The sequence below is a fragment of the Phacochoerus africanus genome, chromosome 8, assembly GCF_016906955.1.
Source record: "Phacochoerus africanus isolate WHEZ1 chromosome 8, ROS_Pafr_v1, whole genome shotgun sequence".
Taxonomy (NCBI): Eukaryota; Metazoa; Chordata; class Mammalia; order Artiodactyla; family Suidae; genus Phacochoerus; species Phacochoerus africanus.
In genome coordinates this window covers 37,801,879-37,827,579 of record NC_062551.1, presented here as the reverse complement: position 1 = coordinate 37,827,579, position 25,701 = coordinate 37,801,879, and the positions used below count along the sequence as shown (strand labels likewise).

General features: G+C 42.3%; 1 protein-coding gene across 1 annotated transcript in view; it reads right to left on the bottom strand.

Annotated features, from left to right (window-relative positions):
* SHCBP1 (SHC binding and spindle associated 1) overlaps positions 1–13,240 on the bottom strand; it is a 33,487-nt gene extending 20,247 nt beyond the window's left edge. The window contains exons 1-5 of the mRNA XM_047792523.1: positions 13,118–13,240; positions 9,702–9,869; positions 9,418–9,533; positions 7,541–7,749; positions 3,234–3,326 (exon numbers count right to left, since the gene is read on the bottom strand). Coding sequence (XP_047648479.1) covers positions 3,234–3,326; positions 7,541–7,749; positions 9,418–9,533; positions 9,702–9,869; positions 13,118–13,220 — 689 coding nt within the window. The 5' untranslated portion in view covers positions 13,221–13,240. The remainder of the gene's footprint in view (positions 1–3,233; positions 3,327–7,540; positions 7,750–9,417; positions 9,534–9,701; positions 9,870–13,117) is intronic.
* Between the last annotated feature and the right edge of the window lie 12,461 nt (positions 13,241–25,701).

Sequence of the window (25,701 nt, the reverse complement as noted above, 5' to 3'; positions counted from 1 at the left end):
TGATCACTAATTGTTGCTCTCTCATCCATATACTGCTGTCAGCCTCTCAAGGCCCAATCTGTGACTACCACATGCATAAGCCGACCCAAGGTAGCTTAATAAACTATCATTCCCACAGACTTTAAAAAAAAATTATGAGCAAAATCATGCTGAGTATTCCCTCAGGATATTGCTAGAGTTTTTCAAAAACATAAGCCTTTGAGATTCTGAGAAAAAAAATAAGTTGTTATTACTAGAGTGATTAAAACAAAATAACCTTGTATTGGACACCCTTATTGGCATTAAAAGTTTATTATTTATATACCTTCTCAAATATATAGACAGAACAAAAATGTACTTCTAGATGTAATAATTCATGAATAATCAAGTTAATGTATATGAAATTAATGGATCTAAAAATAAACTGCAATATTATTGTCATTACCTGTAGCTTTAACATAATTGCTTTATTTATCAGTTAAAAGTACACTCAATCAGGCCACAGCTGCTTAACCTTGGCTGCATGTTAGAATCACTGGGGAGCTTTTAAAAATATAGGTGCCCAGGTTCCCATCCAGACCAATCCAATTGGTTTTTAGAAGCAGAGCGTTTTTTTGTTTGTTTTTTAAAGTTCCCTGGGGGATTCTAATGTGCAGCCAAGGTTGAGAACTTAGATATGTCTTAGGTATGTCTTCTTAACTTCATCATGCTCTAAAACAGATAAAGGGGGAAAAAACAGAACTACATCCTAAACAAATTTACATCAAAATGCAGTGAATATTTAAATATTTAAAATGAATAAAACAACGGTTTTCTCCACTTTTCAAGTATATGAATTAGGTGAAGCTTGAAAAGCAAGGATTTTGTCTGCTCTGGTTAATCCGTACTCATTTAAAGATATTCTAGAAATCCACTTGGCAAACAAGAAATTGGGGACCAAACCACTGATTGCTTGATCAGGTCTATTAAGTTATGAAGATTAAGACTCAAATTTCAAAATAAGTTTCTTAGCATTTCCAATATCCATGCCAATCAGCTTATTTCTTCTCATTATACTGATGCCTCATAGTCTGAAAGTAATGAACCAACATCTGTGTCTCAGACCCATAAGCTTTGAAGCACAGTGTGTTGAATTAGACAGGAAAAATATTTACTTCACAGAGCAAAATCAAAACAATATGGTTTGATTCCATTTAAATCTTGCCTGTGGATAAAACTCTACTCCTGTCTTAGCCTAGGGACCTTTCAAAGAATCTGCCTATATTTGATAACATTCCAGTTTCCCCATTAAGTACCATGGTTTCTTCTCCATAACAGAGAACAATTCCTCCATTATGCTTTCCCATCTGCCAGTGATGTACAAGATGTGTATGTAAATCATTTCTTATTGTTTGAACATGTAAGGCTGTCAAATCAAAATACAGTTTTTCCAAGTAAAGACCAAATTTGCCAGATACACGATATTCATCTACCACTACATTCCCCTTCAATCAAAACCAATCATTGCTCTTTAAGAGCAAGTGTATCAAAACTAGAAAATATGCAAGCTTATTGAAATTCTGGCATTTTATTGAATACACTATGGGAAACTAGGAAGTGCACAATGAAAAAAATTGGAAAGACTAAATAGAAATCATAGCCGATTTATGAAAAGCTGAAAAATTAGACATGCAAAATTCTAAACCAGGTAGAACCATTAATTAGACTCTCACATATTCTTTATTATTTACTATTTAAACTAAGAGCAACTTATCGAATTGGGTTCCACACAAATGTAAAGGGTTACTGCCTTATCTTATATAACCAAATCATCTTTTACATAGGGAAAAAGATTACCTTCTACAAATTTGGAAAGGGGGGGCATGCAAGGTCTAAAATATATTCTTACTGCAGCACTGCCTGTTGAATTAACACGTATAAGCACCAAAAAATTACCTGGTCTTACAGTACCATCTAGTGGAAGACTGAATGCCACATTTAACAAAATCTGCAGGACAGCTATTTGAGGTGCATGGTTAATTTGGGGGTATTTTTATAACAGAAGGGTTTTTCCCTACCAAAATATGATAAATCAGAAGAATGTGTTTCTGTATTTTGTTTATTTAGGTATGTGTTTAGGTGTGTTTAGGTATTTAGGAAATTTTTATTCACCATTAACTATTTAATATTTTCATCTATTTATCAAATAAGATTTAAGGATAAGAACTTGACAAAACATTCTGAGGTTAGTCTGTGTAGCCTAGTATGTTTTACTATAGAAACTTTAAGCCATATGTCTTTAAAAGTATTCTTTTTTAAAAAAAAGTTCTCCTAGGGAACTCCCTAGTGGCCTAGCCCAGGTTCAATTCTTGGTCTGGGAACTGAGATCCCACATCAAGCTGCTGTACACAGTGGCCAAAAAGAAAAATATCTCCTATAATTCAATTAGTTTCACTGTTTTCAAAGAACTGTCTTTGAATTTAACAAATTTTTTAAAACATATTGGCTCAATTGAGTTTTATTCAAATTTACAAGTGAGTTATTAACTTACATGTTCTTGAATTCTCTGCTTTTAGACTTTAGAAACACTAAAAGTAGGTTTCTCAGAGTTCCCAGTGGCACAGTGGGATTGGTGGTGTTTCTACAGCACCAGGATGCAATTTCAATCCCTGGCTCCACACAATGGGTTAAAGGATCCAGAGTTGGTTGCAACTATGGCTCAGATCTGAACTCCATATGCCTCAGGGTAGCCAAAACTGAAAAAAATTAAGTAAAAAAATGAAAAGTTAAAAAAAATAGATAAAAGTAGGTTTCTCTGAACTTGTACAAGTTTAATAACTTGTCCATGGGTTATACTCCTTGTATATCAGGCTGTTTCCATCTGTAGGACTCTGGAGTGTACACACACACACACACCCACACATACCACAAGTGAAATTAAACCACAAATAGCTATTTTTTTCCCATCATGTATAAGGCCACTAATAAATACTTAACAATCTCAGAGTTCCCATCGTGGCTCAGCAGTAACGAACCCAACTAGTATCCATGAGGACTGGGGCTTGATCCCCAGCCTCACTCAGCGGGTTAAGGATCCAGCGTTGCCACAAACTATGGTGTAGGTCTCAGATGCAGTTCAGATCCCGCACTGCTGTGGCTGTGATGTAGGCCGACAGCTGCAGCTCCAATTTGACCCCTAGCCTGGGAACTTCCATATGCCGTGGGTATGGCCCTAAAAGAGACCAAAAAATAAAATAAAATGAATAAATACTTACAATCTCAATCGAGGTTCAACACATCTGACAAAATAATCATATTCATCCTCTTCTTCTTCATCCCAACTCCTCCAAATGTTTTGATAAAAAAACCTGAAAAGGAAATTAGCATCCCTCAAATTTAATCACTGGCTTAAAACGTTGGGGTTTTGGAGGGGTGAGAGCTAAAGGTAAATCAAAACAATTCTATCAACTATGGTAAAAAAAAAAGACTGTGTGTTTGTTAGGCTCAATAGTCATGAGTCACACGAGAACTTCTCTGGACTGAATAAAGAAGTTTTTCTACAACATTATTCCAACAGGACCTTCTTTTTATCAGAACAATTTGTTGACCAACTGTAACTGGGTGGAAAGTGGTGCCATTTGTTAAAATAGAAAGGACTGGGAGAGAAGAAACAAGTTTAGGGTTGAAAATAGTTTTCGCCATGTTCAGATTGAGATGCCTATTTGAACTCCAAGTGGATGATGTCAAGAGTGCAGATAAATGTACAAGTCCAGAGCTCAAGGAAAAGGTCAGGGCTAGAGACATAAGTCTGGAAGTTATCAGCATACTGATGGCGCTGAAGCAAAAGATGAGATCATCCTGGGACATAATATAAAGCAGTAGTTCTCAACACGGGCTGCACGTTAGAGTCCCCTGCAAAGCTGTTAAAAATGGATTTGCAAGCTATCCCAGACCATTAAATCAGACTCTTTTGGGTGGGGAAAGGCGTAGAGAGTGTACAGGATCCAGACCTTTATAAAGCTCCCCAAGTGATTTAACAAATTTTTTATCATGGAAAATTTCAAACATACACAAGAGCAAGTAGCATCATGAACTCCATGTACCAATCACCCAGCTTCAACAATTATCAACTCATGGGAAGCTTATTTATCTCTACCCTACCCACTTACCTCTCTGTTTTCCTATCCCCACCATCCTGACACTGGATTATTTTAAAGCAAATTTCTGACGTACCACTCATTAACTTTTACTATGTACCTCTAAAATAAATCTAAAGTTTTAATTTCTTGATATCCAAGTATCCAGTCAGTGTTCAATTTTCCCCAATTATCTCTTTTGTTGTTGTTGTTTTACAGTCAGGTTGTTCAAATCAGGATTCAAACAAGGGTCAGACATGGAATTTAATCAAATCACTTTTACTCTACAGATTATCCTTCCCTCTCTTTCATCCTGCAATTTTTCCCCCCTTTTACAGCCGAACCTGCAGCATATGGAAATTCCCAGGCTAGGGATTGAATTGGAGAAGCATCTGCGACCTACACCACAGTCTGCAGCAACACCAGATCCTTAACCCACGGAGCAAGGCCAGGATGGAACACAAACCCAGACCCTCACAGAGACAACATCAGGTCCTTAACTTGCTGAGCCACAAAGGGAACTCCTGCAATTTAACAGTTTGCCACACTTGAATTTTACTGATTGCATCCCCATGGAATCCTTTCACATGTTCTTCTGTTTCCTTTATTTCTAGCAAACTGATAGCAAGAGCTAGACTTGATCATCTTTAGGAAAGACTTTTTGGCAATACTTCAAGGTAGGTATAGTGTACTTTCATCAGGAAGCACAAGATACCTGCTCATCTCTTATGATGATGAGGTCAAGAATGATCAACAGTCAGTCTGATCCATCTGCTGCAAAGTTCTCCATCAGAGTCTCACCAATGGTTGTAGCAGCCATTGATAATCATGCCTAGAACCTCTGTTTTATTATGTGCTGCAAAATACTTCATTCTTCATATATTAGTTGGAATACTCTTATAAAGAAAATTCCCAGGAGATTCTAATATGCTTCCAAAGCTAATGAGAGAGAGAGAGAGAGAGAAGAGAGAGAAACAGAAAAGTAGACAGCCTGATCTGATTCTGGGTAATAGGAACATTCTAAAGCTTTGGCATGAGAGGAAGAGTGGCCAAGATCACTAAAAAGACAAGCCTTCAAAGGTTTGCCACTGCTCTTGATTCACTGGCTGACAAAGCCCTGTATCTTCTGACTCCTATAATCTCTAAGCTGGCTTCCTAGGTCTCTTCTATTACTCTGTTCCAACCACGCTGGCCTTTCAGCTCCTTAAACTGAGTTCCTGAGCCTGTTCCCCACCTCCACTCTGCCACAACCACTTTCACCTAGCCAACTCTTCAGACGCAAGTTCAAATACCACTTCCTCAGGAAATAACCGTATTACAGCAACCTGACCTAGTCTTAGAACACTCCGTAATCCCTCACAGCTCTCACTGCAATTTCCAATTGCATACATATCTTTACGTGATTATTTCATAAAGGTTCACCATCCACCTTTAGACTGATAGCTCCCTGGTGATGTTACTGTGTCTGTTTAGGGTGCCAGTCAAATCTCATCCTTGACTCAGGACCTGACACAAATATTTGTTGAATAAAACTTCTCATAATTTGACCTTTTCTGGACACTAACCAGAATCTAAAAAATTTAGCCAGGCTCTCCTTTAAATAATATCATTACTAATTCCAGATACTTGTCTTTCTATCAACTTCTATACCCATAAGTGATTAGCTGATTCCTCATTTCCTAAACTCATCAATTATCCCTTTACCTTCACATGCTTCAGTTGACAGATTCCCCCCCCCTTCCCAGCATGTAGAAGTTCCCAGGCCAGGGATCAAACCCAAGCCAGAACAATAACCCGAGCCACTGCAGTAACAATGCCAACTCCTTAACAACTAGGGCACCAGAGAACTCGTTTTTTGCGGGGGAACAGATTTTAAAGTAAGAGAAACATAACGGAGTTATTTTAGTTCTGGATATAAGCCAGTTCTTTAGATTTATATTGTTTGACCTAATACTGGATACCTATGGTTAAATACCTTTACCCAATTAGAAATTTTCCATGAGATGTCAGAATCAGAGCCTAAGACACTCTGCTTCTTGGTAGAGTATCATAGTAAGCTCAGCAAAACCGGGTCACTAACGGTATAGAAATTGGAAAATACCTTTTGAACTACAAAACACCAAGCAACATTATTAATACGACCACTATATTCTCCAGTCTTCCAGTTCATAGTCGAATATAAGTCCATTTTTAAATGGTCAAAAATAAGCCTTCCTTAGTAAATATAAAAAGAAGATTCAAAAGAACTATCTATATTAGGAGCTATCTAACAAAAAAAAAAATTTATCTGAAAAACGAAAAGAAGTATACCTTATTAATCCAGGCATGGGCTTTCCTTCCCACTGAAGGGACAAGGCATGTGCCTGTGCGAGTGCAAACAGCTCTACCCAAGACGGCTGAAAGGCATGTTCACAGCCCATAAGGGTCCTGGAAATGGCCTGAGAAAAAGCCTTCCTTGGCCAGACACCTCCCTGAAAACACTGTGTGCCAGTCTTACCAGTGCCCAGGCGGTGCTATGCCACCTTCTTCACTTTCTTTCCTTTCCTCTTATACTCAAGTATATCCAACTATAGCCTTAGCATCCAGAACTTCTGACAGTTCCTAAACATATGCAAACCAAAATAAGAAACCCCTAACTTTTGTTAACATTTAGGGACCCCGAGAGAAAGCTATACAGAAATCCCTTGTACTACTTTTATCTACATCTGAAATTATCTCAAAATGAAAATTTAATATATATATATTTTATTTATTTATTTTTGCTTTTTAGGGCATCACCCGAAGCATACAGAAGTTCCCAGGCTAAGGGTCGAATCAGAGCTACAGCTGCCAGCCTACACCACAGCCACAGCAACTCGGGATTCAAGCTGTGTCTGCAACCTACACCACAGTTCACGGCAACGTCAGATCCTTAACCCTTTGAGCGAGGTCAGGGATCGAACCCGAATCCTCATGGATCCTAGTCAGGTTCATTACCACTGAGCCCCAACAGAAACTGAAATTTTTTTTACTATTTTTTAAAAAATTTCTAATTTAAAAAGACTCCCCCATCTTTGAATATTTTAATATATTGCAGTGACCAAGTTTACAGTTTGAGTTTTGTGGTCTTACTGCTTTTTAGGGCCGCACTCACGGCATACGGAGGTTCCCAGGGTCAAATCGGAGCTACAGCTGCTGGCCTACACCACAGCCACAGCAACAAAGGACCTGATTCGCGTCTTCGACCTACACCACAGCTTCCGGCAATGCCAGACCCCTTACCCACTGAGTGAGACCAGGGATCAAACCCACAACCTCACGGTTCCTGATCAGATTTGTTTCCACTGCACCACAATGGGAACTCTTACAGTTTGAGTTTTAAATTCAGGTATGACACAGACCAGAATTACTGCATTTCATCCAAAGCTTTTGGCCACAAGGTTATTTTTAGCAACCTCTCTTCCTACCTGACATGTTCAATTGCAAGTGCTGTCTGGTCGAATATTCCAGAATCATCAAATACCACCCACAGCTCCTGCAGGGGCAACCGGTATTCCTTCAAATCCAGGAGCTCTTTCATACACTCTAAGGTAAAAGTGCTCACTTGAGATTCACAGAGGTACGGGTCAGCAAGCCTCACCACCGCTTTCAAGGCCGCAAAGTCCACATCTGTGACCTGAAATTTAAAATAGTGTGACTTAACATATGGAAATAAAAATTCAGACACATCGAAAACACTACTTACAGGCTGCTTATTAAATTTATTTTATATTTTATTTTATTTTATTTTTTTGCTTTTAATGGCCACATGTCCAGCATTTGGAAGTTCCCAGGCTAGGAGTCAAATCAGAGCTACAGCAGCTAGCCTACACCACAGTCACAGCAATGTAGGATCTGAACCGTGTCTGCAATCTACACCACAGCTCTTGGCTACACTGGATACTTATCCCACTGAGCAAGGCCAGGGATTGAACCCACATCGTCGTGGATATTAGTCAGGTTCATGACCACTGAGTCACAACAGGAACTCCATAGGCTTAATTTTTTAAAGCAGGAAGTGGGAGTGAGGTGCCTTCTTCCATAATGTAAAGGATAAACAAGGCAGGCGTAGCTTGTTCCCATATGGAGCTAACACTGTAACAAACAAAATGGCAATAAGTATGGGACAGAGAATGATGAGCAGGGGTGGTGGTCCGGCTTCAGTGGGAGGGTCAGGGGAAGTCACTTCTGCACTGCAATGAAAAGGATGAAAAGGAAGCAGCTATCTGAAGATCAGGAAAGATGGAAAAGAACTGAGGCAGAGACAAGCCTGGACGTTGGAGGCACAGAGAGGCAGTGTTTCTTGCCAAAGGAAGGAAATGAGGTGGGGGCTGCAGGAGGTCAGGTGAGAGGAAGAGCAAGGAGACCAGGACTGTTGGGAAGGAGCCCAGCTTTCACGCGTGACTAGTGCTATGAGAAGCCATCAAGCCAACACCAGGTCTTTGGTAAATGCGATGCATTAGAGGTTTTAAGCAGAGGAATGGCACACTTCTCTTTTAAAACAATGACTTTGACGGCTTTTAGAGAATTGAGGTGGGGGAGTGGCAGGTACTGTCATAACCAAAATAATAGGCCTGAAGTGCAACCAAAGATACTAGCACAACCCCGAAATTTTAAATCCATGGCTGCTTGCAAACCATGCCCTTGTACATAATCACTGCAGGATGTGATGTCATTTCCTAAAGGAGCTACAGCCGCAACTTGTATTCATACTCTCTGGTTTACATTTTAGTTTAACAGGGGGTTTTGTGGTCCAATTAACAAACACTGAGAAAAATTCACAGCTGTAATTAGGAGTGCAAATTTAATGTAAAAGGCCCAGTCTGTTGAAGAATAAGATTGCGTTTACTTTCTGCTATGGGACACACTATTAAGAGGTACCACATACCTACAAACTTGTTGGGCAAAAAATAGGCTAGTTTTTAAATGCCTGTCTGGTTTGAGCTACTTTAATGAGCTACAACTAAGAAGGCAAAAAATTAATTCAAACCTTACCTACTTTATAATTAAGCCTCTTTGTTTTTCAAATGGTCTCAAATACCTCCCCCACATCACAGGTTTATAATCCATTTCCCCTTGAAAATGGACAATGAAACAAACCACCTCAATTCCCTGGCAGCCCCTTAGCTGCCTTTAAAATTTGTGGGGAATACTTCTTCATACACCATGGCAATTAGATGTGAAAAACATGCTCTTTTCAATCAGCTCATAAACCTTAATTAAAAATAAGCACTTTGGCTATCATAGTCCGAAAGAAAGTGTTTCTAGCCAAAGACAAATGTCTTAGTAACAGAATTAAATTTACCTCAACCAGCACCTCGAACACATTAGTGTGCCAGACTGCCCGCCATCCAGATGGTTCAAGGACCTTCTCTAAGAACTCAGCTGTGAATTCTCTTACCTCAGAGGCCTTGCAGTCAGCTATAAACAAATTAAACACAGTAAGAATTGGGACTGCATAAAGCAGACAGCATAAAGTTAATAAATTCACCTAAATCTACTTTCTCAGAACCAACAAATGGCAGTCTGAGGAACTGAAACAATCTACTGGTAAAAGACAGAAGCAGCAAAAAAAGAGGACCTACTCACCTAAAATATAATCTTGATAAGCTCTGAATCGCTCATAGAACAAAAGGTGACTTGTCTGGAACATTTCTGGGAAATGAATTTTTCCTTCTGGCACGAAACTTTGTAAACTACTACCTGGTTTATCGTGACTGCTGCAATCACTGCATGAATCGTCATCTTGTAACAAACCTAAGAAAAATAACAAAACAGGCAGGCTCGACTATCCCAGACACTTCCAATGCTTATCAACTACTTTTATTTTTACATCCTTGCATAGAAATCCCAAACAAGGGAGTTCCCATTTGTGGCTCAGCGGGTTAAGAACCTGAGGAGTATCCCTGAGAATGAGGGTTTGATCCCTGGTCTTGCTCAGTGGGATAAGGATCCAGCATTGCTGAAAGCTGCGTTGTAGGTTGCAGATGCAGCTTGGATCCAGCATTGCAGTGGCTGTGGTGTAGGCCAGCAGCTGCAGCTCTGATCTGACCTCTAGCCTGGGAACTTCCATATGCTGCAGGTGCAGCCCTAAAAAGACAATAAAAATTAAAATTTAAAATAAAAATTTTAGGAGTTCCCGTCGTGGCGCAGTGGTTAACGAATCCGACTAGGAACCATGAGGTTGCGGGTTCGATCCCTGCGCTTGCTCAGTGGGTTAAGGATCCGGCGTTGCCGTGAGCTGTGGTGTAGGTTGCAGACGCGACTGGGATCCTGCGTTGCTGTGGCTCTGGCGCAGGCCAGTGGCCACAGCTCCGATTTGACCCCTAGCCTGGGAACCTCCATATGCCGCGGGAGCAGCCCAAGAAATAGCAAAAAGACAAAAAAAAAAAAATTTTAAAAAAGAGATCCCAAACAAAATATAAACTAATATTTGGGCATGATGCTTTACTTCCCTTTTTTTTTTTTTACATTGTCAGGAAAGAACAGTTTTCCAAATTTGAAAATGTCTCAAAATCCAACTTCTACTTCAAAACAATATGAACTTAAAATCCTTCATGGGTCAGGTTTTTGTTGCCGTTCTATGTGGTTTCTCAGGGAGGCAAAGAAAGAGGGTTGTTTTTCAATTCAGTGAAAATCACTCAGCCATGATTCTTACTAGAACTTACAATGGTCAAATATCTTTCAGTCATTTTCTCTCCCCAAACAATTTCATAAATCTGCATTAAAATAAGGAGGTGATTTCCTACACTCCCTTTCAAACTGAACCCCCCCCCTTTATTTTCTATAAGATCAGCGTGTCACTGCCCCTGAATAAACATGCATGAGTCTTAATAATGCATAAGGCTTACTTCACCAAAGCTACTAGGTTCCTCCTCACTAATTTCAAAGCCTGTGGCTAAAGGAGGGATTAGAAAATGCTAATCGTGTTAGGTCTGGGCTATATGTAATTATGTTTCACAAGGCATTATTTGGCCAGTGGCATATCTAATTCTGTGGAATAAGATGTTTTTAATAGACAAAACGACCATTAAATAAACAATGCTGAGGGTGGCATTTAGACTGGCAAAGTCCTTTCCAGCGGTTCCAGGAAGGGTGTCTGAGGCTGTTATTAGCAGCAGTCTTTCATTTTCCTCACCCCTTTAATTTCTCTTTCCTTTTCTCCCTCCTTCCAATTCTTTGCCCCAGTTCAGGCCACCAGAATCATGTGACCCCACAGATGACCAAAGTGTACAAGGGTCTCCTGCTCACAGACACCAATGCACCTGAGCCTCCAAGGATATCAGTACCTTACTTACTTACTGTGTGACAATCTCTGTGCCTCAGTTACCTCCTTTAAAAAGGGAAGGTGAGAATTGTATGTCTACTTCAATCAAGTGAATTAAACAAATCAGTTGTTAACCACAACAATACCCCTCATATAACATACAGATATGTTTGTTAAAGAAATAATACTTTCACTTCACACCCATTAGGTGGTTATTATCCCCACCCCCCCCCCAAAAAAAAAACAAGAAAAACTACCAGGAAAACAAGTGTTGGCTAGGATGTAGAGAAATAGGAACACTTATGCACTGTTGGTATGCAGGTAAAATGGTATTACCGCTGTGGAAAACGGTATGGTGGTTCCTTAGCAATTTAAAAATACAATTACCATATGACCCAACAATTCTCCTTCTGGGTATATACCCAAAAGGATTGTAAACAGAGTCTCCAAGAGATATTTGTACATCCATGTTCACAGCAGCATTATCCACAATAGCTAACACATAGAAGTAACTGATGGATGAATGGGTAAGTAAAATGTGGTATATACATATGATGAAAAATTATTTAGCCTTAAAAAAAGGAAGTTATGACAAGTGCTAGAATATGCATGAACATTGTGCTGGGGGAAATAATCCAGACACCGAAAGAAAAATATTCTGTAATTCCATTGACTGAGGTACTTAGAATAGCCAAAATCATAAAAACAAAGTACAAAGGTGGTTGCCAGGGACTGGGAGGAGGGGAGATTGGAGCGTTATTTTTCAATAGGAATAGTTTCAGTTTACAAGATGAAAAGAGTTATGGGACTGGATGGTGGTAATGGCTGCATAACAATCTGGATGTATTTAATACCAATGAACTGTACACTTAAAAAAGAGTTAAAATGGTAAATTTTATGTTATGTGTATCTTAACAACAACAAAAATATCTTACTACAGCACAATCCTTTAGAGCCAATTTGAAAGTATCACTTTTCACACATTATCTCACTTCATCTTTACCACTCCATAGCACCATTGCCTGTTTTCCAGATGGGAAAACTGAAGCCAAGTGACTTTTGATAGTTCACAAGAGGGATTAGTAGAGGAATTTTCCAAGTCATTTATATTTTCTTTCTCCAGGACTCTTTCCACTACCAACACAACTGAAAATACTGAAGCAAAACCTGAACGAGCTTAAAATATCGGGGGTGGAGGGTGGGGTGGAATCTCCGTGAAGAGGTAAGAGGTGACAATCAGACCTGGGTTCTATCTTTAGACACTGTCCCAAATTGGCTCCCCTCCCTAGGCCTGTCATCTGCCCTTAAAGTAAGAGTGCAGCTGTTCTAGGCCAAGCGTACAAATTTCTCCTCTTTCGCCAAAGGGGAGTGTAGTTCACAATCTCCTTTAGGATGCAAATAAAAAGACGCGCCCATTCTGCACAGACAAACTCGCCGAGGAGGCCCACCCAGGCAGCCAGAGTAGGAATTCGCAACCCCACCCAACCCCCTCCGGTCCTCAGGAAGCTGAGGCCAGATTGGGCAGGGAGGACAGGAGCTGCCCAAGGGTACCCTCCGACTTCGACGTCCAGAGAGTGAGTCGGGGCCTCGCCCAGCCACCGCCGCCACCCAAGCCAGCCGGGTCCGGAAGGCCTACGCCCCAAGCGCCCTCGGAGGGTCCGGACACCACCCCCCGGCCGCCGCTGACACGGTCCGCTGAAGGCAGCGGCTCCTCTGGCCTGACTCGGTGGGTGCTTACCTTTCTCGAGAGGCGCCGGATGCTCCTCCGCTGACCAGCCGGTGCGCTCGGGCGCCATCGCCTCCGACCCCAGGTCACCACCGGCCAGCAACCCGTCACCCATTTCAAATTTCCGCGGGCGGCCGCCCAGCCGGGTAAGGTGGTGACGCAGGCGCTTCCGATTGGACAATGTGCCGAGGCTCTTGGACCAATTAAAAGAAAGTTTGCGTGGTCCTCTTTCCATACTAGCCCCGCCCCCTTCAGCCTCCACCCACCCCAGTGACAGTGCCTTGGCGCCATCTACTGGCCGGGTGGACTGCTATTCTGGTCCAAGCTCTTGATGAGCGGAAGGCACTTGCACAAAGTTGAATTAGGACATAATTAGGGATGTTTTGAGAAAACCTAACAAGCCATACCTGGAAATGGAGTAGAGCGGAAAAGGCACTGACTTGAGAGTCAAAAAACACTGTTTAGACTTGTTTCTGCCATTATTACTGGTGTTAACTTGAGCAAGTCACTTCACCTCACAGATCATCTGCAGTTCTAACAGCAGAACTAGACAGCTCCAAACTTTTCACCATCAAAAATCAATCTCTTGGGAGTTCCTGTCGTGACGCAGCAGAAACAAATCCGACTAGGAACCATGAAGTTGCAGGTTCAATCCCTGGCCTCACTCAGTGGGTTAAGGATCTGGCGTTGCTGTGAACTGTGGTGTAGGTTGCAGATGCGGCTTGGATCTGGCATTGCCATGGCTCTGCCGTAGGCCAGCTGCAACAGCTCCGATTAACCTAGCCTGGGAACCTCCATATGTTGTGGGTGCAGCCCTAAAAAAAAAAAAGAAATCAACCTCTCTCTCGTTTTTTCTCTCTCTTCCCCTCTTTCATTCACTGCCTATACATAGAAGATATTTTTAAAGAATGTCAAGTTATATCTAGTATGTAAAGGTATGTTTTGGAGTTCCTGTCATGGCTCAGTGGTAATGAACCTGACTAAGATCCATGAGGATGAAGGTTTGATCCCTGACCTCACTACGTGGGTTAAGGATCTGGCGTTGCCATGAGTTGTGATGTAGGTCAAAGACTTGGCGGGGAGCCCAAGTTGCTGTGGCTGTGGCTGTGGCTGTGGCATATGCCACCAGCTGAAGCTCTGGTATGCCTCGGGTACAGTCCTAAAAAGCAAAATAAATAAAAAGCATGTTTTATCCATGCTTATTAATCAAAGATAACTATAATTCCAGTAATAATGGGTAACATTTATTGAGTACTATGTTCAAGATACTTTCCTGCATATTGTATCTGCTTTATCTTAATCAACCTTCAAAAGCCATCCGATGAGACAGGAAATATAATTATTACCAGTCTACAGATGAACAAATGGAACCGCCAATCAATTAAGCAATGCCCAATTTAACCCAGCACAACTTGTATTAGAAACCAGTCATATTCTTGCATCTACCCTTTAATGCCTCTGTCAGGCCATGAGTAGTAGGAGCTGAGGTGGCCAGGGACAGCGGAGGCTACCAGAACATGGTGGTTTGAGTCCCACCAAAAGCCAAGAGCATGGTCATAACAGATTTGTCACGGGGAAGACATTTCCACTTGCTGCCTTGAAGGAAAACTTTGGACTAGCGTCTCTCATGCCCCCACAGCTGAAACAAAATGGAGCCAGGAGAGGTGATTGTAGAAACCTGCAGTTAATTCAGCTGGCTTCTCCAGGAAACAAGATTTCTTTGTCTCTCAAGTACAATGTCTGACCTTATGGTTATTGGTTCACTGAACAAATATTTGTTGAGCACCAGGAGGTGAAAACACACGCAACAATAAAATCAAGACTAGCATTGGTACTTTCTTATAATTCTCCATTTAACCTTTCCACCTGCAAACCCCACAAGGGGCAGGATTTCTCCTCAGCCCTCTTCCCTGGCCTTGAAGACAGCATAGCTCTTCAGTAGTTCAATTATAGAATATTTCCTCAGTCATCAAGAGAATTCCCAAACCAATGCTTCTGGAAAAGTCTTGGAAAAGAACATGCAGCACAGGGTCAGAGAAAAAAACACCTGTGCTGCTGCAAATTCTATTAAGGACAAATCATTTATTACACAGGCTACATTTCCAAACTTATATTTGCATGGATTATATTGAAAGTTTTAGAGTTTTCCCCTAAGTGGAGACCTTTTAGGAGCACACATCTTGGGAGTTTGCTTTCCCTGCGCCCTCCCCCTAATCCTAAGGAGAAGATTTTGGTTGGTTGGTTGGTTGGTTGGTTGGTTGGTTGGTTGGTTGGTTGGTTTTGGCCACACCCACAGCATGTGGAAGTTCCCTGGGCCAGGGATCCAACCTGTGCCACAGCAGCAACCCGGGCTGGATCCTTAACCCACTGAGCCACAGGGAACTCTGGAAAGGGCTTTTTAATTCTTCCTTTCCAATCCCTTCACTTGCAGCCCATCACAGCCTTCCTTTCCACCTGCCCTAAGGTGGGGTGGCATCCATTATTCCCAGTCTTTTTTGTATCTCCACTCTTTTTTTTTTTAATATTTTGACTAACATTTATTAAGAGTATATAATGTACCTGGCTCTTTGCTGTAACAATAGTTATAACCTTTAATCTTCATAACAGATTTGTGAAGTGAGGATTAATTCCTCCTTCTACATATGAGAAATCCAAGGTTCGGAAAACTTTTCTTTATACTTCAATGTCCCATGTGGTACATTTGTACACAATCTATAACATGATCATGCACCCTTATTTTGGTTTCTAGTTTTTTTGCTTGTTTGTTTGCTTTCTATAGGAATTACCTACTAGACATTAAACTCCTCAACATTAGAGAGTGTCTTCTATTGACTTTGTGGTCATAATGGTATTCATCACAGTGATGGACATATAGCTGTAGTTGACAAGTGAACTGTTTAAAATGGTCATGTAAAAAAAAGATGGAAAAGGAGTTCCCATGGTGGCTCAGCAGGAACGAACCCACCTAGCATCCATGAGGATGCTGGTTCAATCTCTGACCCCACTCAGTGAGTTCAGAATCCACCACTGCCCTGATTTGTGGTGTTACGTCTCAGACACAGCTCGGATCTGGTGTTGCTGTGGCTGCAGCATTTAAAAAAAAAAAAAAAGGGAAACTACATCCCCATAACTGGAACAGAATAGGATCCTTTGTAGAGGCCATGGAATCTCCCCTCATATCTTCCAGGGAATGGATCCCTGGCTAGGAACTCAAGATCAACTGACATATCTGGTCTGACTCAGTGCTAGTAATGGGTCCACTCTCTTTATCACCATTAGGTCCTTATATGCTGTCTACACAGGGACTCAAAATCATTGCCCTTCCCTAAAAATTTCCCAAAGCTTAGTTGCAATTTTGAGATGCCGCCTCCACACTTTCTGGATAGTGCCAAACTGTGCTGGGGTAGCGGCTTTCCTCTCCTCTCTTAAGAGCCGGTGGTTTGCTACTGGGCTTCCATCACCCTGCACCTGCTGCAACATTGACAGCCTAGCATGCGCACCCGCAGGCGCGCGCGCGCGCACACACACACACACACACACACACACCAACCACAGTCTTTCCTCCCTTGGCTTCTGGGCCCTCACTCTCCTGGTAACAGACAAAAGACCAAAAAAATAAAAATAAAAATCAAAGAGAAGTGGACATTAGTGCAAGTCCCATGGAAAGTGATCGGAATGGACCCCATGTTGTCACGTTTTTTCCAAGCGAAGCCAGAGATTTAGATTTTTATAAGAAATCTCCCATATTAAAAGGTTGGCAACTACTTTTTAAAAACTTAGACACTGTGGAGTTCCCATCATGGCGAAGTGGTTAACGAATCCGACTAGGAACCATGAGGTTGCGGGTTCGGTCCCTGCCCTTGCTCAGTGGGTTAAGGATCCGGCGTTGCCGTGAGCTGTAGTGTAGGTTGCAGACGCTGCTCGGATCCCGCGTTGCTGTGGCTGTGGTGTAGGCCGGTGGCTACAGCTCCGATTGGACCCCTTGCCTGGGAACCTCCACATACAGCGGGAGCGGCCCAAGAAATGGCAAAAAGACAAAAAAAAAAAAAAAAAAACTTAGGCACTGTGTCAGCCAGATAAAATGCGTCTGTAAGCCACCAGTTTGCAATTTCAGGGAGGCTGACTCTACTCGTGATGTTGCCTCAGAGTCTGGGGTTCTTTGAAGGCAAGTGCCTGGTCATGTTTGTCTTTGTGTTGCTAGCACCTTCTACTAAACGTTGCTTAGTAAAGGGACAAATATAATATTATGATACCATTAGCCAAAGGCTGAAGTTTAGAGTCAAGTGGCCGGGGTCTGGGTTATTTCCGCTGCTGCTGCCCAGAGGACACCTCCCCCATGCCCCCCGCTGCGACCCAGAGCCACAGATTCATCACTGATACTGTCACCTAATTAGGATCAACACTGCCTGTACTGGGGGCCCTTTGCCCCACTCAAACCAGCCCACCTGTTCCCTTAGGACAGAAACACTGTAAAGTGTGCAGCTCAGGCTGTTGACCCTTGAGGGACAGAAGCCCAGCGTGGCCCCCCTGTCCCACACTAGACTGTGTCTGCACATTTGTGTGAATGGGTTTCTGAGGACAGACTGCAAATTCTGAACATTGGAGAAGGGTGGGGAGGGCCCCAGATCCTGGGAGGCATCCCCGTGGGGGAGGCGGGTCCCTCCTTCCGCCGTTGTGGGGATCTCCATGTGGGCCTGGTGGGCAGGTAGCCCGCGACATCCACTCCACGGCAGGGAGAGGAGAGATGCTAGGTCCCCGCTTCTCTGAGCTGAGAGTCTGGGGCTCCCAATGACAGAAACAGAGAACAAAAGCCTGGCCTGAATTTTGGCTTCTATTCTCCACTAGAGGGCAGCTTAAACCTTTAAAACTAAATAAACTTTGGCACTTGGTAAAACATCCAAAGACATCAGAAAATTTCCTTTTGCAACTTCACGTCCTGCAGGAGGTTCTGGGGATTGGAAGGGAACACACACACACTTAGGTCTTAGCTCATGGAGCTCACGGTCCGGCAGAGGAGAGACATATTAGGCGAGAGAATACCTGGGGAGTGGATACCTGGAATAAATGCCATCAAGGAAGGGAATCCAGGAGTTCCTTGGTGGCTCATTGGGTTAAGGATTCAGCGTTGTCACTGCTATGGCTCTGATTACTGCTCCAGCGTGGGTTCAATCCCTACCCTGAAAATTCCACATGCTGTGGGCCCAGCCAAAGGAAAAAAAAAAGGAGAGAGGAGTTCCCATCCTGGCTCAGCGGTTAAGGAATCTGACTAGGAACCATGAGGTTGCGGGTTCGTTCCCTGGCCTTGCTCAGTGGGTTAAGGATCTGGCGTTGCCTTGAGCTGTGGTGTAGGTCGCAGACGTGGCTCGGATCCCACGTTGCTGTGGCTCTGGTGCAGGCTGGAGGCTACAGCTCCGATTGGACCCCTAGCCTGGGAACCTCCATATGCCGCGGGAGCGGCCCAAGAAAAGGCAAAAAAAAGGAGAGAGAATCCGAGGCCGAGACCTTGCAGGGGAGGCTGTGAGAAGACCTTACAGAGGAGAGGGTATTGGGCTAAAACCTTCAGGCTAAGACAGAAGCAGTCATGGGCAGGAGGTGGACACAGTTCAGAAAGAAGAGTGGGGTGATCCAAGAAAAAGGGTGCCCAGCTCTAGAAGCTCCGAGACAGGGGAGAGTTTGGGGTGTTTGAGAAACAGAAAATGTCCTTGAGGCTTCAGCACAAAGTGTGAAGGGGGCAGTGTCTGGAGATGAGGCTCTAGGTGGAACAAGGCCTCGAAGTCCATCCTTCATGAAAAGTTCAGATTTTATTCAACACATGATGAGATGTCACGGATGAGCTTCAAGGAAGAAGATGTGCTTTGACGGACACTCTTGCAAAAGTGTTCTGGCTGCCGTGTGGAGAAGGCATCTCAGAGGGACTTTGGAATTTGGGTACATCTGCCTCCTGCCCACAGAAATCGTGTGAAATCCATAGGACCTCCACCTTTGCACTGTGCTGTCCAATTTACAAAAGGGACTTCATTTGATCCTCAGGCCTCCCCTCCGCCTTTCCTTCCCTTTCCCCAACTTTACTATGAGATGTTTTCCCAGAGGAAAGTTCTCATGAGTTTTTGCCAAAACTCAGAGGGATCAGTAAAAGGGGGAGTCTGGATTGTCGCCAAGATCTGCTGGACTTCCCTTCAAGACTTTTTAATTTTTCTTTCCGTTCTTTCTTTCCTGCATCTTTCTTGCTTGCTTGCTTTTTTCTTTCTTTCTTGTTTCTTTCTTTCTTTCCTTCTTTCTTTCTTTCTATCTTTTTTGTCTCTTTAGGGCCACACCTTAGGCATATGGAAGTTCCGAGGCTAGAGGTCAAATCGGAGCTGTAGCCACTGGCCTATGCCTCAGACACAGCAATGCCAGATCCAAGCCACATCTGCAACCTACACCACAGCTCACGGCCATGCCTGATCCTTAACCCACTCAGCAAGGCCAGGGAGCAAACCAGCATCCTCATGGATGCTAGTGAGATTTGTTTCCGCTGATCCACGATGGGAACTCCCAGGGCTTTTTAATTTTGACTTTAGCCATCTGGCTCAAATGTATGTGACTTGATATGTGTAGATAAATATAAATATATTTATAACTGCATTTTATTTATTTATGCATTTGTTTGTCTACACATAACAACTAAAAGCAATGCCCATATCCTGATCTTCAAAATCCTGCAGAGAGCAAGTCAGGCTTTTAACTCTCCATATGTCTGGACACACATAGTCTAGGGAACAAGTACAGGACAGAACTGAAAAAAATTTTTTTACAAATATAAATATTGTCTTCCAAAAAACATATAGGAGAATTTTTTTTTTTTTTGGCCTGCCCTATGGCATGCAGAAGTTCCTGGGCCAGGGATCAAACCTGTGCCACAGCAGCAACTTGAGCCATAGCAGTGACAACACCAGTTCCTTAACCTGCTGAGCCACCAGGGAACTCCCTACCTAGAATATTTTTATGACATTTAGTTAGAGAACTATTTCAACAGGGCATAAAAAGCACAAACCACAAAAGGGATTGGGGAACTGGTGCAGCAGACTGTTCATTATGAAAATATTTGCTTCTCCTCCCTACCAGGTTCACCTATGGGAGATTATATACCCTAACCCCATGTCACTTGTTTTGGCTAATGAAATGTGGGTATACAGTGATATGTACCACTTGAAAACAGAGGCTTTAAGAGTCTTGCCATGCCCTTGCAATCTCTCTCCTCTCTGCTGCAAGACCAGCATGCCCAGATAAAATCTGCATCTTCAGCTCTGATCCTTGATATTTTTCACATTTTTGTGGCAGACATGATCCAGTTGGTTTTCCAAAGAGCTCTGAAGAGGGGGAGAAAGCTAGTACCACTCATCCACCTTCTCACTAAACCTTTAGACACCCCCAGACCTGCACAACCCAGTGCTTCCCCTGTTCTTAACCAGCTGTAAGTACACAAGTCAACACTGATGCTTTCACCTGTGATGGGTGAGTAACTGGGACTAAACTTATCTTCTCACCATAAACAACTAGAAAACCAGGAGACACCAGTTTTCAGGACTGTGATCTCTGAGCAAAGGGAAACAAATGGCATGGGTCCTGTCATCACCCTGGCTTCCTGCCTGGAGGCAGCTCCCAGGCTACACTCCACGGAGGAGAATTTCAGCAGATCACAGCATGTCAGTGAGCTCAGGAAACAGATCAGAATTTGGAGAGATAGAAGCCCTCCCTTAAGGAAGGAGGACCAGGAGAAAGACCCGATCACAAAAAGAGCTCTAGAAATTGGCCCAGGGCTCTGCTCTAGCCTGTTCCGGGGTGCTGAGCAACACATGCAGAGGCTGAGACTCCAGGAGGCAACGAAGACGTAAGTTAAACAAGTTCCACAGCGCACACAGGCCCAGAGGATATTTGGGTTCAGATCAGCTGGAGAGGAGTCTCCTCAAAGGACAAGTGTCTAGAATATATAAAGAACTCTCAAAACTCCACAGGAAAAAGCCAAGCAATCCAATTAGAAACTGGGGAAGAGAAATGAACAGACATTTCACTGAAGAGGATGGAGGGGTGACAAACAAGCATCAGGGGGAAAAAAAGTTCAATATCATTAGCCACTAGGGAAATGTCAATTAAAAACCAGAATGAGATATTGCTGACACTTATTTAAATTGCTGAAATAAAAAATAGTGAAAACACCAAATGCTGGTGAGGATGTCCAGAAACTGGTTCACTCAAACATTCTGGTAAGAACGTAAAATATTACAGGTACTCTGGAAAACAGTTTAGCAGTTTCTTTTAAAAAACTAAACATGGAACTACCTTATGACCTGCAACTCCATTCCTGGGCTTTATTCCTGAGGAGTGAAAACTGTGTTCCCCTAATAACCTGTATGCAAACTTTTGAAGCAGCTTTATTCACAATTGCCAAAAACTAGAAAAAACCCAGATATCCTTCAACAGGTGAACAGTCAAGCAAACAGTGATACCACTATGCCATGTATATCAGCCAGAGTTCTTCAGAAAACATATACATGCTTTATTGAGAGAGGGAAAGATTTTTATTAAGGAATTTGTTCACATGATTGTGAATGATGGTAAGTCCAAAATTTGCGGGGGGGGGGGGGGGACAAATATCTTGGAAAACGCGGGTAGGACCTGATGCAGCAGTCTTTTTTTTTTTTTTTTTGGTCTTTTTAGGGATGCACCTGCAGCATATGGAGGTTCCCAGGCTAGGGGTCTAATTGGAGCTGTGGCTGCCAGCCACAGCCACACCAGATCCAAACCATGTCTGTGACCTGCACCACAGCTCACAGTAATGCCGGATCCTTAACCCATTGAGCAAGGCCAGGGATTGAACCTGCCTCTTCAAGGATGCTAGTCAAATTCGTTTCTGCTGAGCCACAACAGGAACTCCCAATGCAGCAGTCTTGAGGCAGAATTTTTCTTTCCTTTTTCCTTTTTTTTTTTGGCCACTCTGAAGCATATGGAGTTCCCAGGCCAGGGATCAGATCTGAGCCACAGTTGCTTAACCCACTTAACACTGGATCCTTAACCCACGTGCTGGGCTGAGGATGAAACCTATGTCCCTGCACTCCAGAGATGCTGCTGATCCCGTTGCACCACAGCAAGAACTCCCAGAATTTCTTCTCTGAGAAACCTCAGTTTTTGTTCTTAAGGAGGTCCACTGATTGGTTGAGGCTCACCCACATTATCAAGGTTATTCTCTTTTAGTTAAAGTTGATTGTAAATGTTAACCACATCTAAAAATACCTTCACTGCAATACCTAAACTACTGTTAGATTGGATAACTGGGCTGTATAGTCTAGCCATGTTGACACATGGAACTAATCACCACACCATACACGACTCAGTATATAAAGGGGTGAGCAACTGATCCACATAACAACTTGGATAACTCTCCAGAGAATTTCGCTAAGTGAAAAAAAAAAAAAATCCAATCACAACAGGTTACATTTTGTACACTTCCATTTGTATAACTTTTTTTTTTCTGTCTTTTTGCTATTTCTTGGGCCGCTCCCACGGCATATGGAGGTTCCCAGGCTAGGGGTCCAATCAGAGCTGTAGCCACCGGCCTACACCACAGCCACAGCAACTCAGGATCCGAGCCGCGTCTGCAACCTACACCACAGCTCACGGCAACGCCGGATCCTTAACCCACTGAGCAAGGGCAGGGACTGAACCTGCAACCCCATCGTTCTTAGTCGGATTCACCAACCACTGCGCCACAACGGGAACGCCTGTATAACATTTTTGAAATGACAACATTTTAGAAATGGAGGTGTAATTAGTGGTAGCCAGGAGTTAAGGATCGGGGAGAAGTAAGGAGTGAAGGGAAGCCAGTAGGAAGGGGGAGAGTCTGGTTATAAAAGTACAACAGGAGAGACCCTTGTGATGTTGCAGCTGGTCACTGTCTTAAGGTGGTGTTGGATGTATCAACCTAGGTGATAAAGTTATGTAGAACTTACACACACACACACACACACACACACCCAATGAGCACAAGTAAAACTGTGGAAATCTGATCGAGGTCTGATGAGGTCAGTGGACTGTACCAATGTCAATATCCTGGTAGAATATGTTCTGTGTTATAGTTTTGTTAATGTTACCAATGGAGAAAACAGGGCAACCTGAGAAGCCAAAGTATTCATTTCTTTTTTCACCTTAATTTTATTGTTATAATTTACATAAGTAAATTGAGTACCTGTTTAATGTATACAGTTCTATAAGTTTGACCGTGTATGCAGTTGTATAATCACCTCTATAATAAAGATATCGAATTTTTTCTTCACCCTCCAAGGTTCTCCTATGCCTCTTCCTAGTCACCTGTCCCCTCAAACTGCTGCTTTCAGCCATTAGCAACTATAGATCTGCTGCCACTGTAGGTTTACCTTTTCTCGGTTTCATATAAATAAAATCATACAGTGTGTACTTTTTTTGCTTTTGATTTCTGTCACTTAGGATAATGTTTTTTAAGCTCACCCATGTTATTGCATGCAACAGTGGTTCATCATTTTTATTCCCAGTATATAGGAGTTTTGCCCACACAATTTATTTAACTACTCACTTATTTGTGGATATTTATGTTGTTTCAATATTTTGACTATTATGAATAAACTTTAAATGACTATTTGAGTATAAATCACTTTGTGGTCATATGTTTTCATCCTTTTTAATACCTGATAATTGGATATCTGGGCTATATAAGCAGGTTCTTAACTTTTGAAGAAACTGCCAAATTATTTCCTTAAGTGGCATGATGGTTAATTTTATGTATCAAATTTATTGGGGTGTCCATTTGATCAAACATTATTCTCAGTGTTTCTGTGAGGGTGTTTTAGGTTGAGATTAACATTTAAATTAATGGACTGAGTAAAGCAGATTGTCCTCCCTGTGGGTGGGCTTCGTCCAGTCAGTTGAAGGCTTGAGAACAAAAAGGACTGACTCTCCCTCAAGTAAGAGAAAATTCCTCCTGCCTGATGACCTTCAAATTGGGACAATAGCTTTTTTCTGCCTTCAGACTTGATCTGAAACATTGGATGGTCCTGGGTCTTGATCCTGCTGGCCTTTGGTCTGAAAGTATACCATCAGCTCGCGTGGTTCTCAGACCTCTGGACGCAAACTGTGGAACTACAGTGGGCACTTATAGGTCTCCAGCTTGCTGACTCACCCTGCAGATCGTGGGATGTGTGTGTGTGTGTGTGAATTTCTGTTTTTCTGGAGAACTCAAATACAGCAGCTATTCCATTTTCCATTACTACCAACAATAAATGAGAGTTCTGGTTGTTCCACATCCTTATCAACACTTGTTTTTTACTGTTGTTGGGTTTTTCTGGGGGGCACTTTAGGAGGTATATTGTGCTATCTCATTAAGCCTTAAATTTGCATTTCCTTGATAATTATATTGAACATTGTATCATGTACATATTGACTATTTGTATATCCTCTTTTGTGAGGTATGCATTAAGGTCTTTTGCCATTTTTTTGTATTTTTAACAGCTTTATTGAAATATAATTCATCTGTCATGCAATTCACCCATTTAAAGCGTATAGTCTAGTGACCGCTAGTGTATTAACAGGGTCATTCTTCCATCATCACAATTTTAGAAAAAAATCATTACTTCAAAAAGAAACGCTACATCTGTTGACCGTTACCACTCTAATTCCCAACCCATCTTCTCCATCCTCAGGAAACCACTAATTTACCTTCTTTTTCTACAGATTGACCTATTTTTAACATTTCATATAAAACTAACCAGACTGGGAGTTCCCGTCGTGGCGCAGTGGTTAACGAATCCGACTGGGAACCATGAGGTTGTGGGTTCGGTCCCTGCTCTTGCTCAGTGGGTTAAGGATCCACTGTTGCTGTGAGCTATGGTGTAAGTCACAGACACAGCTCGGATCCCGCGTTGCTGTGGCTCTGGCCATAGGCTGCTGGCTACAGCTCCGACTGGACCCCTAGCCTGGGAACCTCCATATGCCGTGGGAGCGGCCTAAGAAATAGAAAAAAAAAAAAAAAATCCAACCAGACTGTATGTGGTCCTTTGTGACTGGCTTCTTTCACATAACATGTCTTCAAGGTTCATCCACATTATGGTATGTAACAGCACTTCAGTGCTTTTTATGGCTGAATAATACTCCACTGTATGAATACACCACATTTTGTGTATCTGTTCATTGATTAATAAACATTTGGATTTTTTCCACTTCTGGCTATCATGAATAACGCTGCTATGAACATTTATGACCAAATTTTTGTGTAGAAACATATTTTCATTTTTCTTGGATATATACCTTGGAGTGGAATTGCTAGATCACATTGTAACTCTGTTTAACCATTTAAAGAACTGGAAAATTGTTTCCAAAGTGACTGCACTATCTTGCATTCCTACCAGCAGTGTATGAGGTATGTTTTCTCCCAATCCTTGCCATACCATGTTATTGTACATCTTTTTTTTTTTCTATAGCCATTCTGGTGAGTGTAAAGTGGTATCCCATTGTGGTTTTGGTTTGCATTTCTCTGATGGCTAATGCTGTTGACGATCTTTCTGGGCACTTATGGCTATTTGTGTATCTTC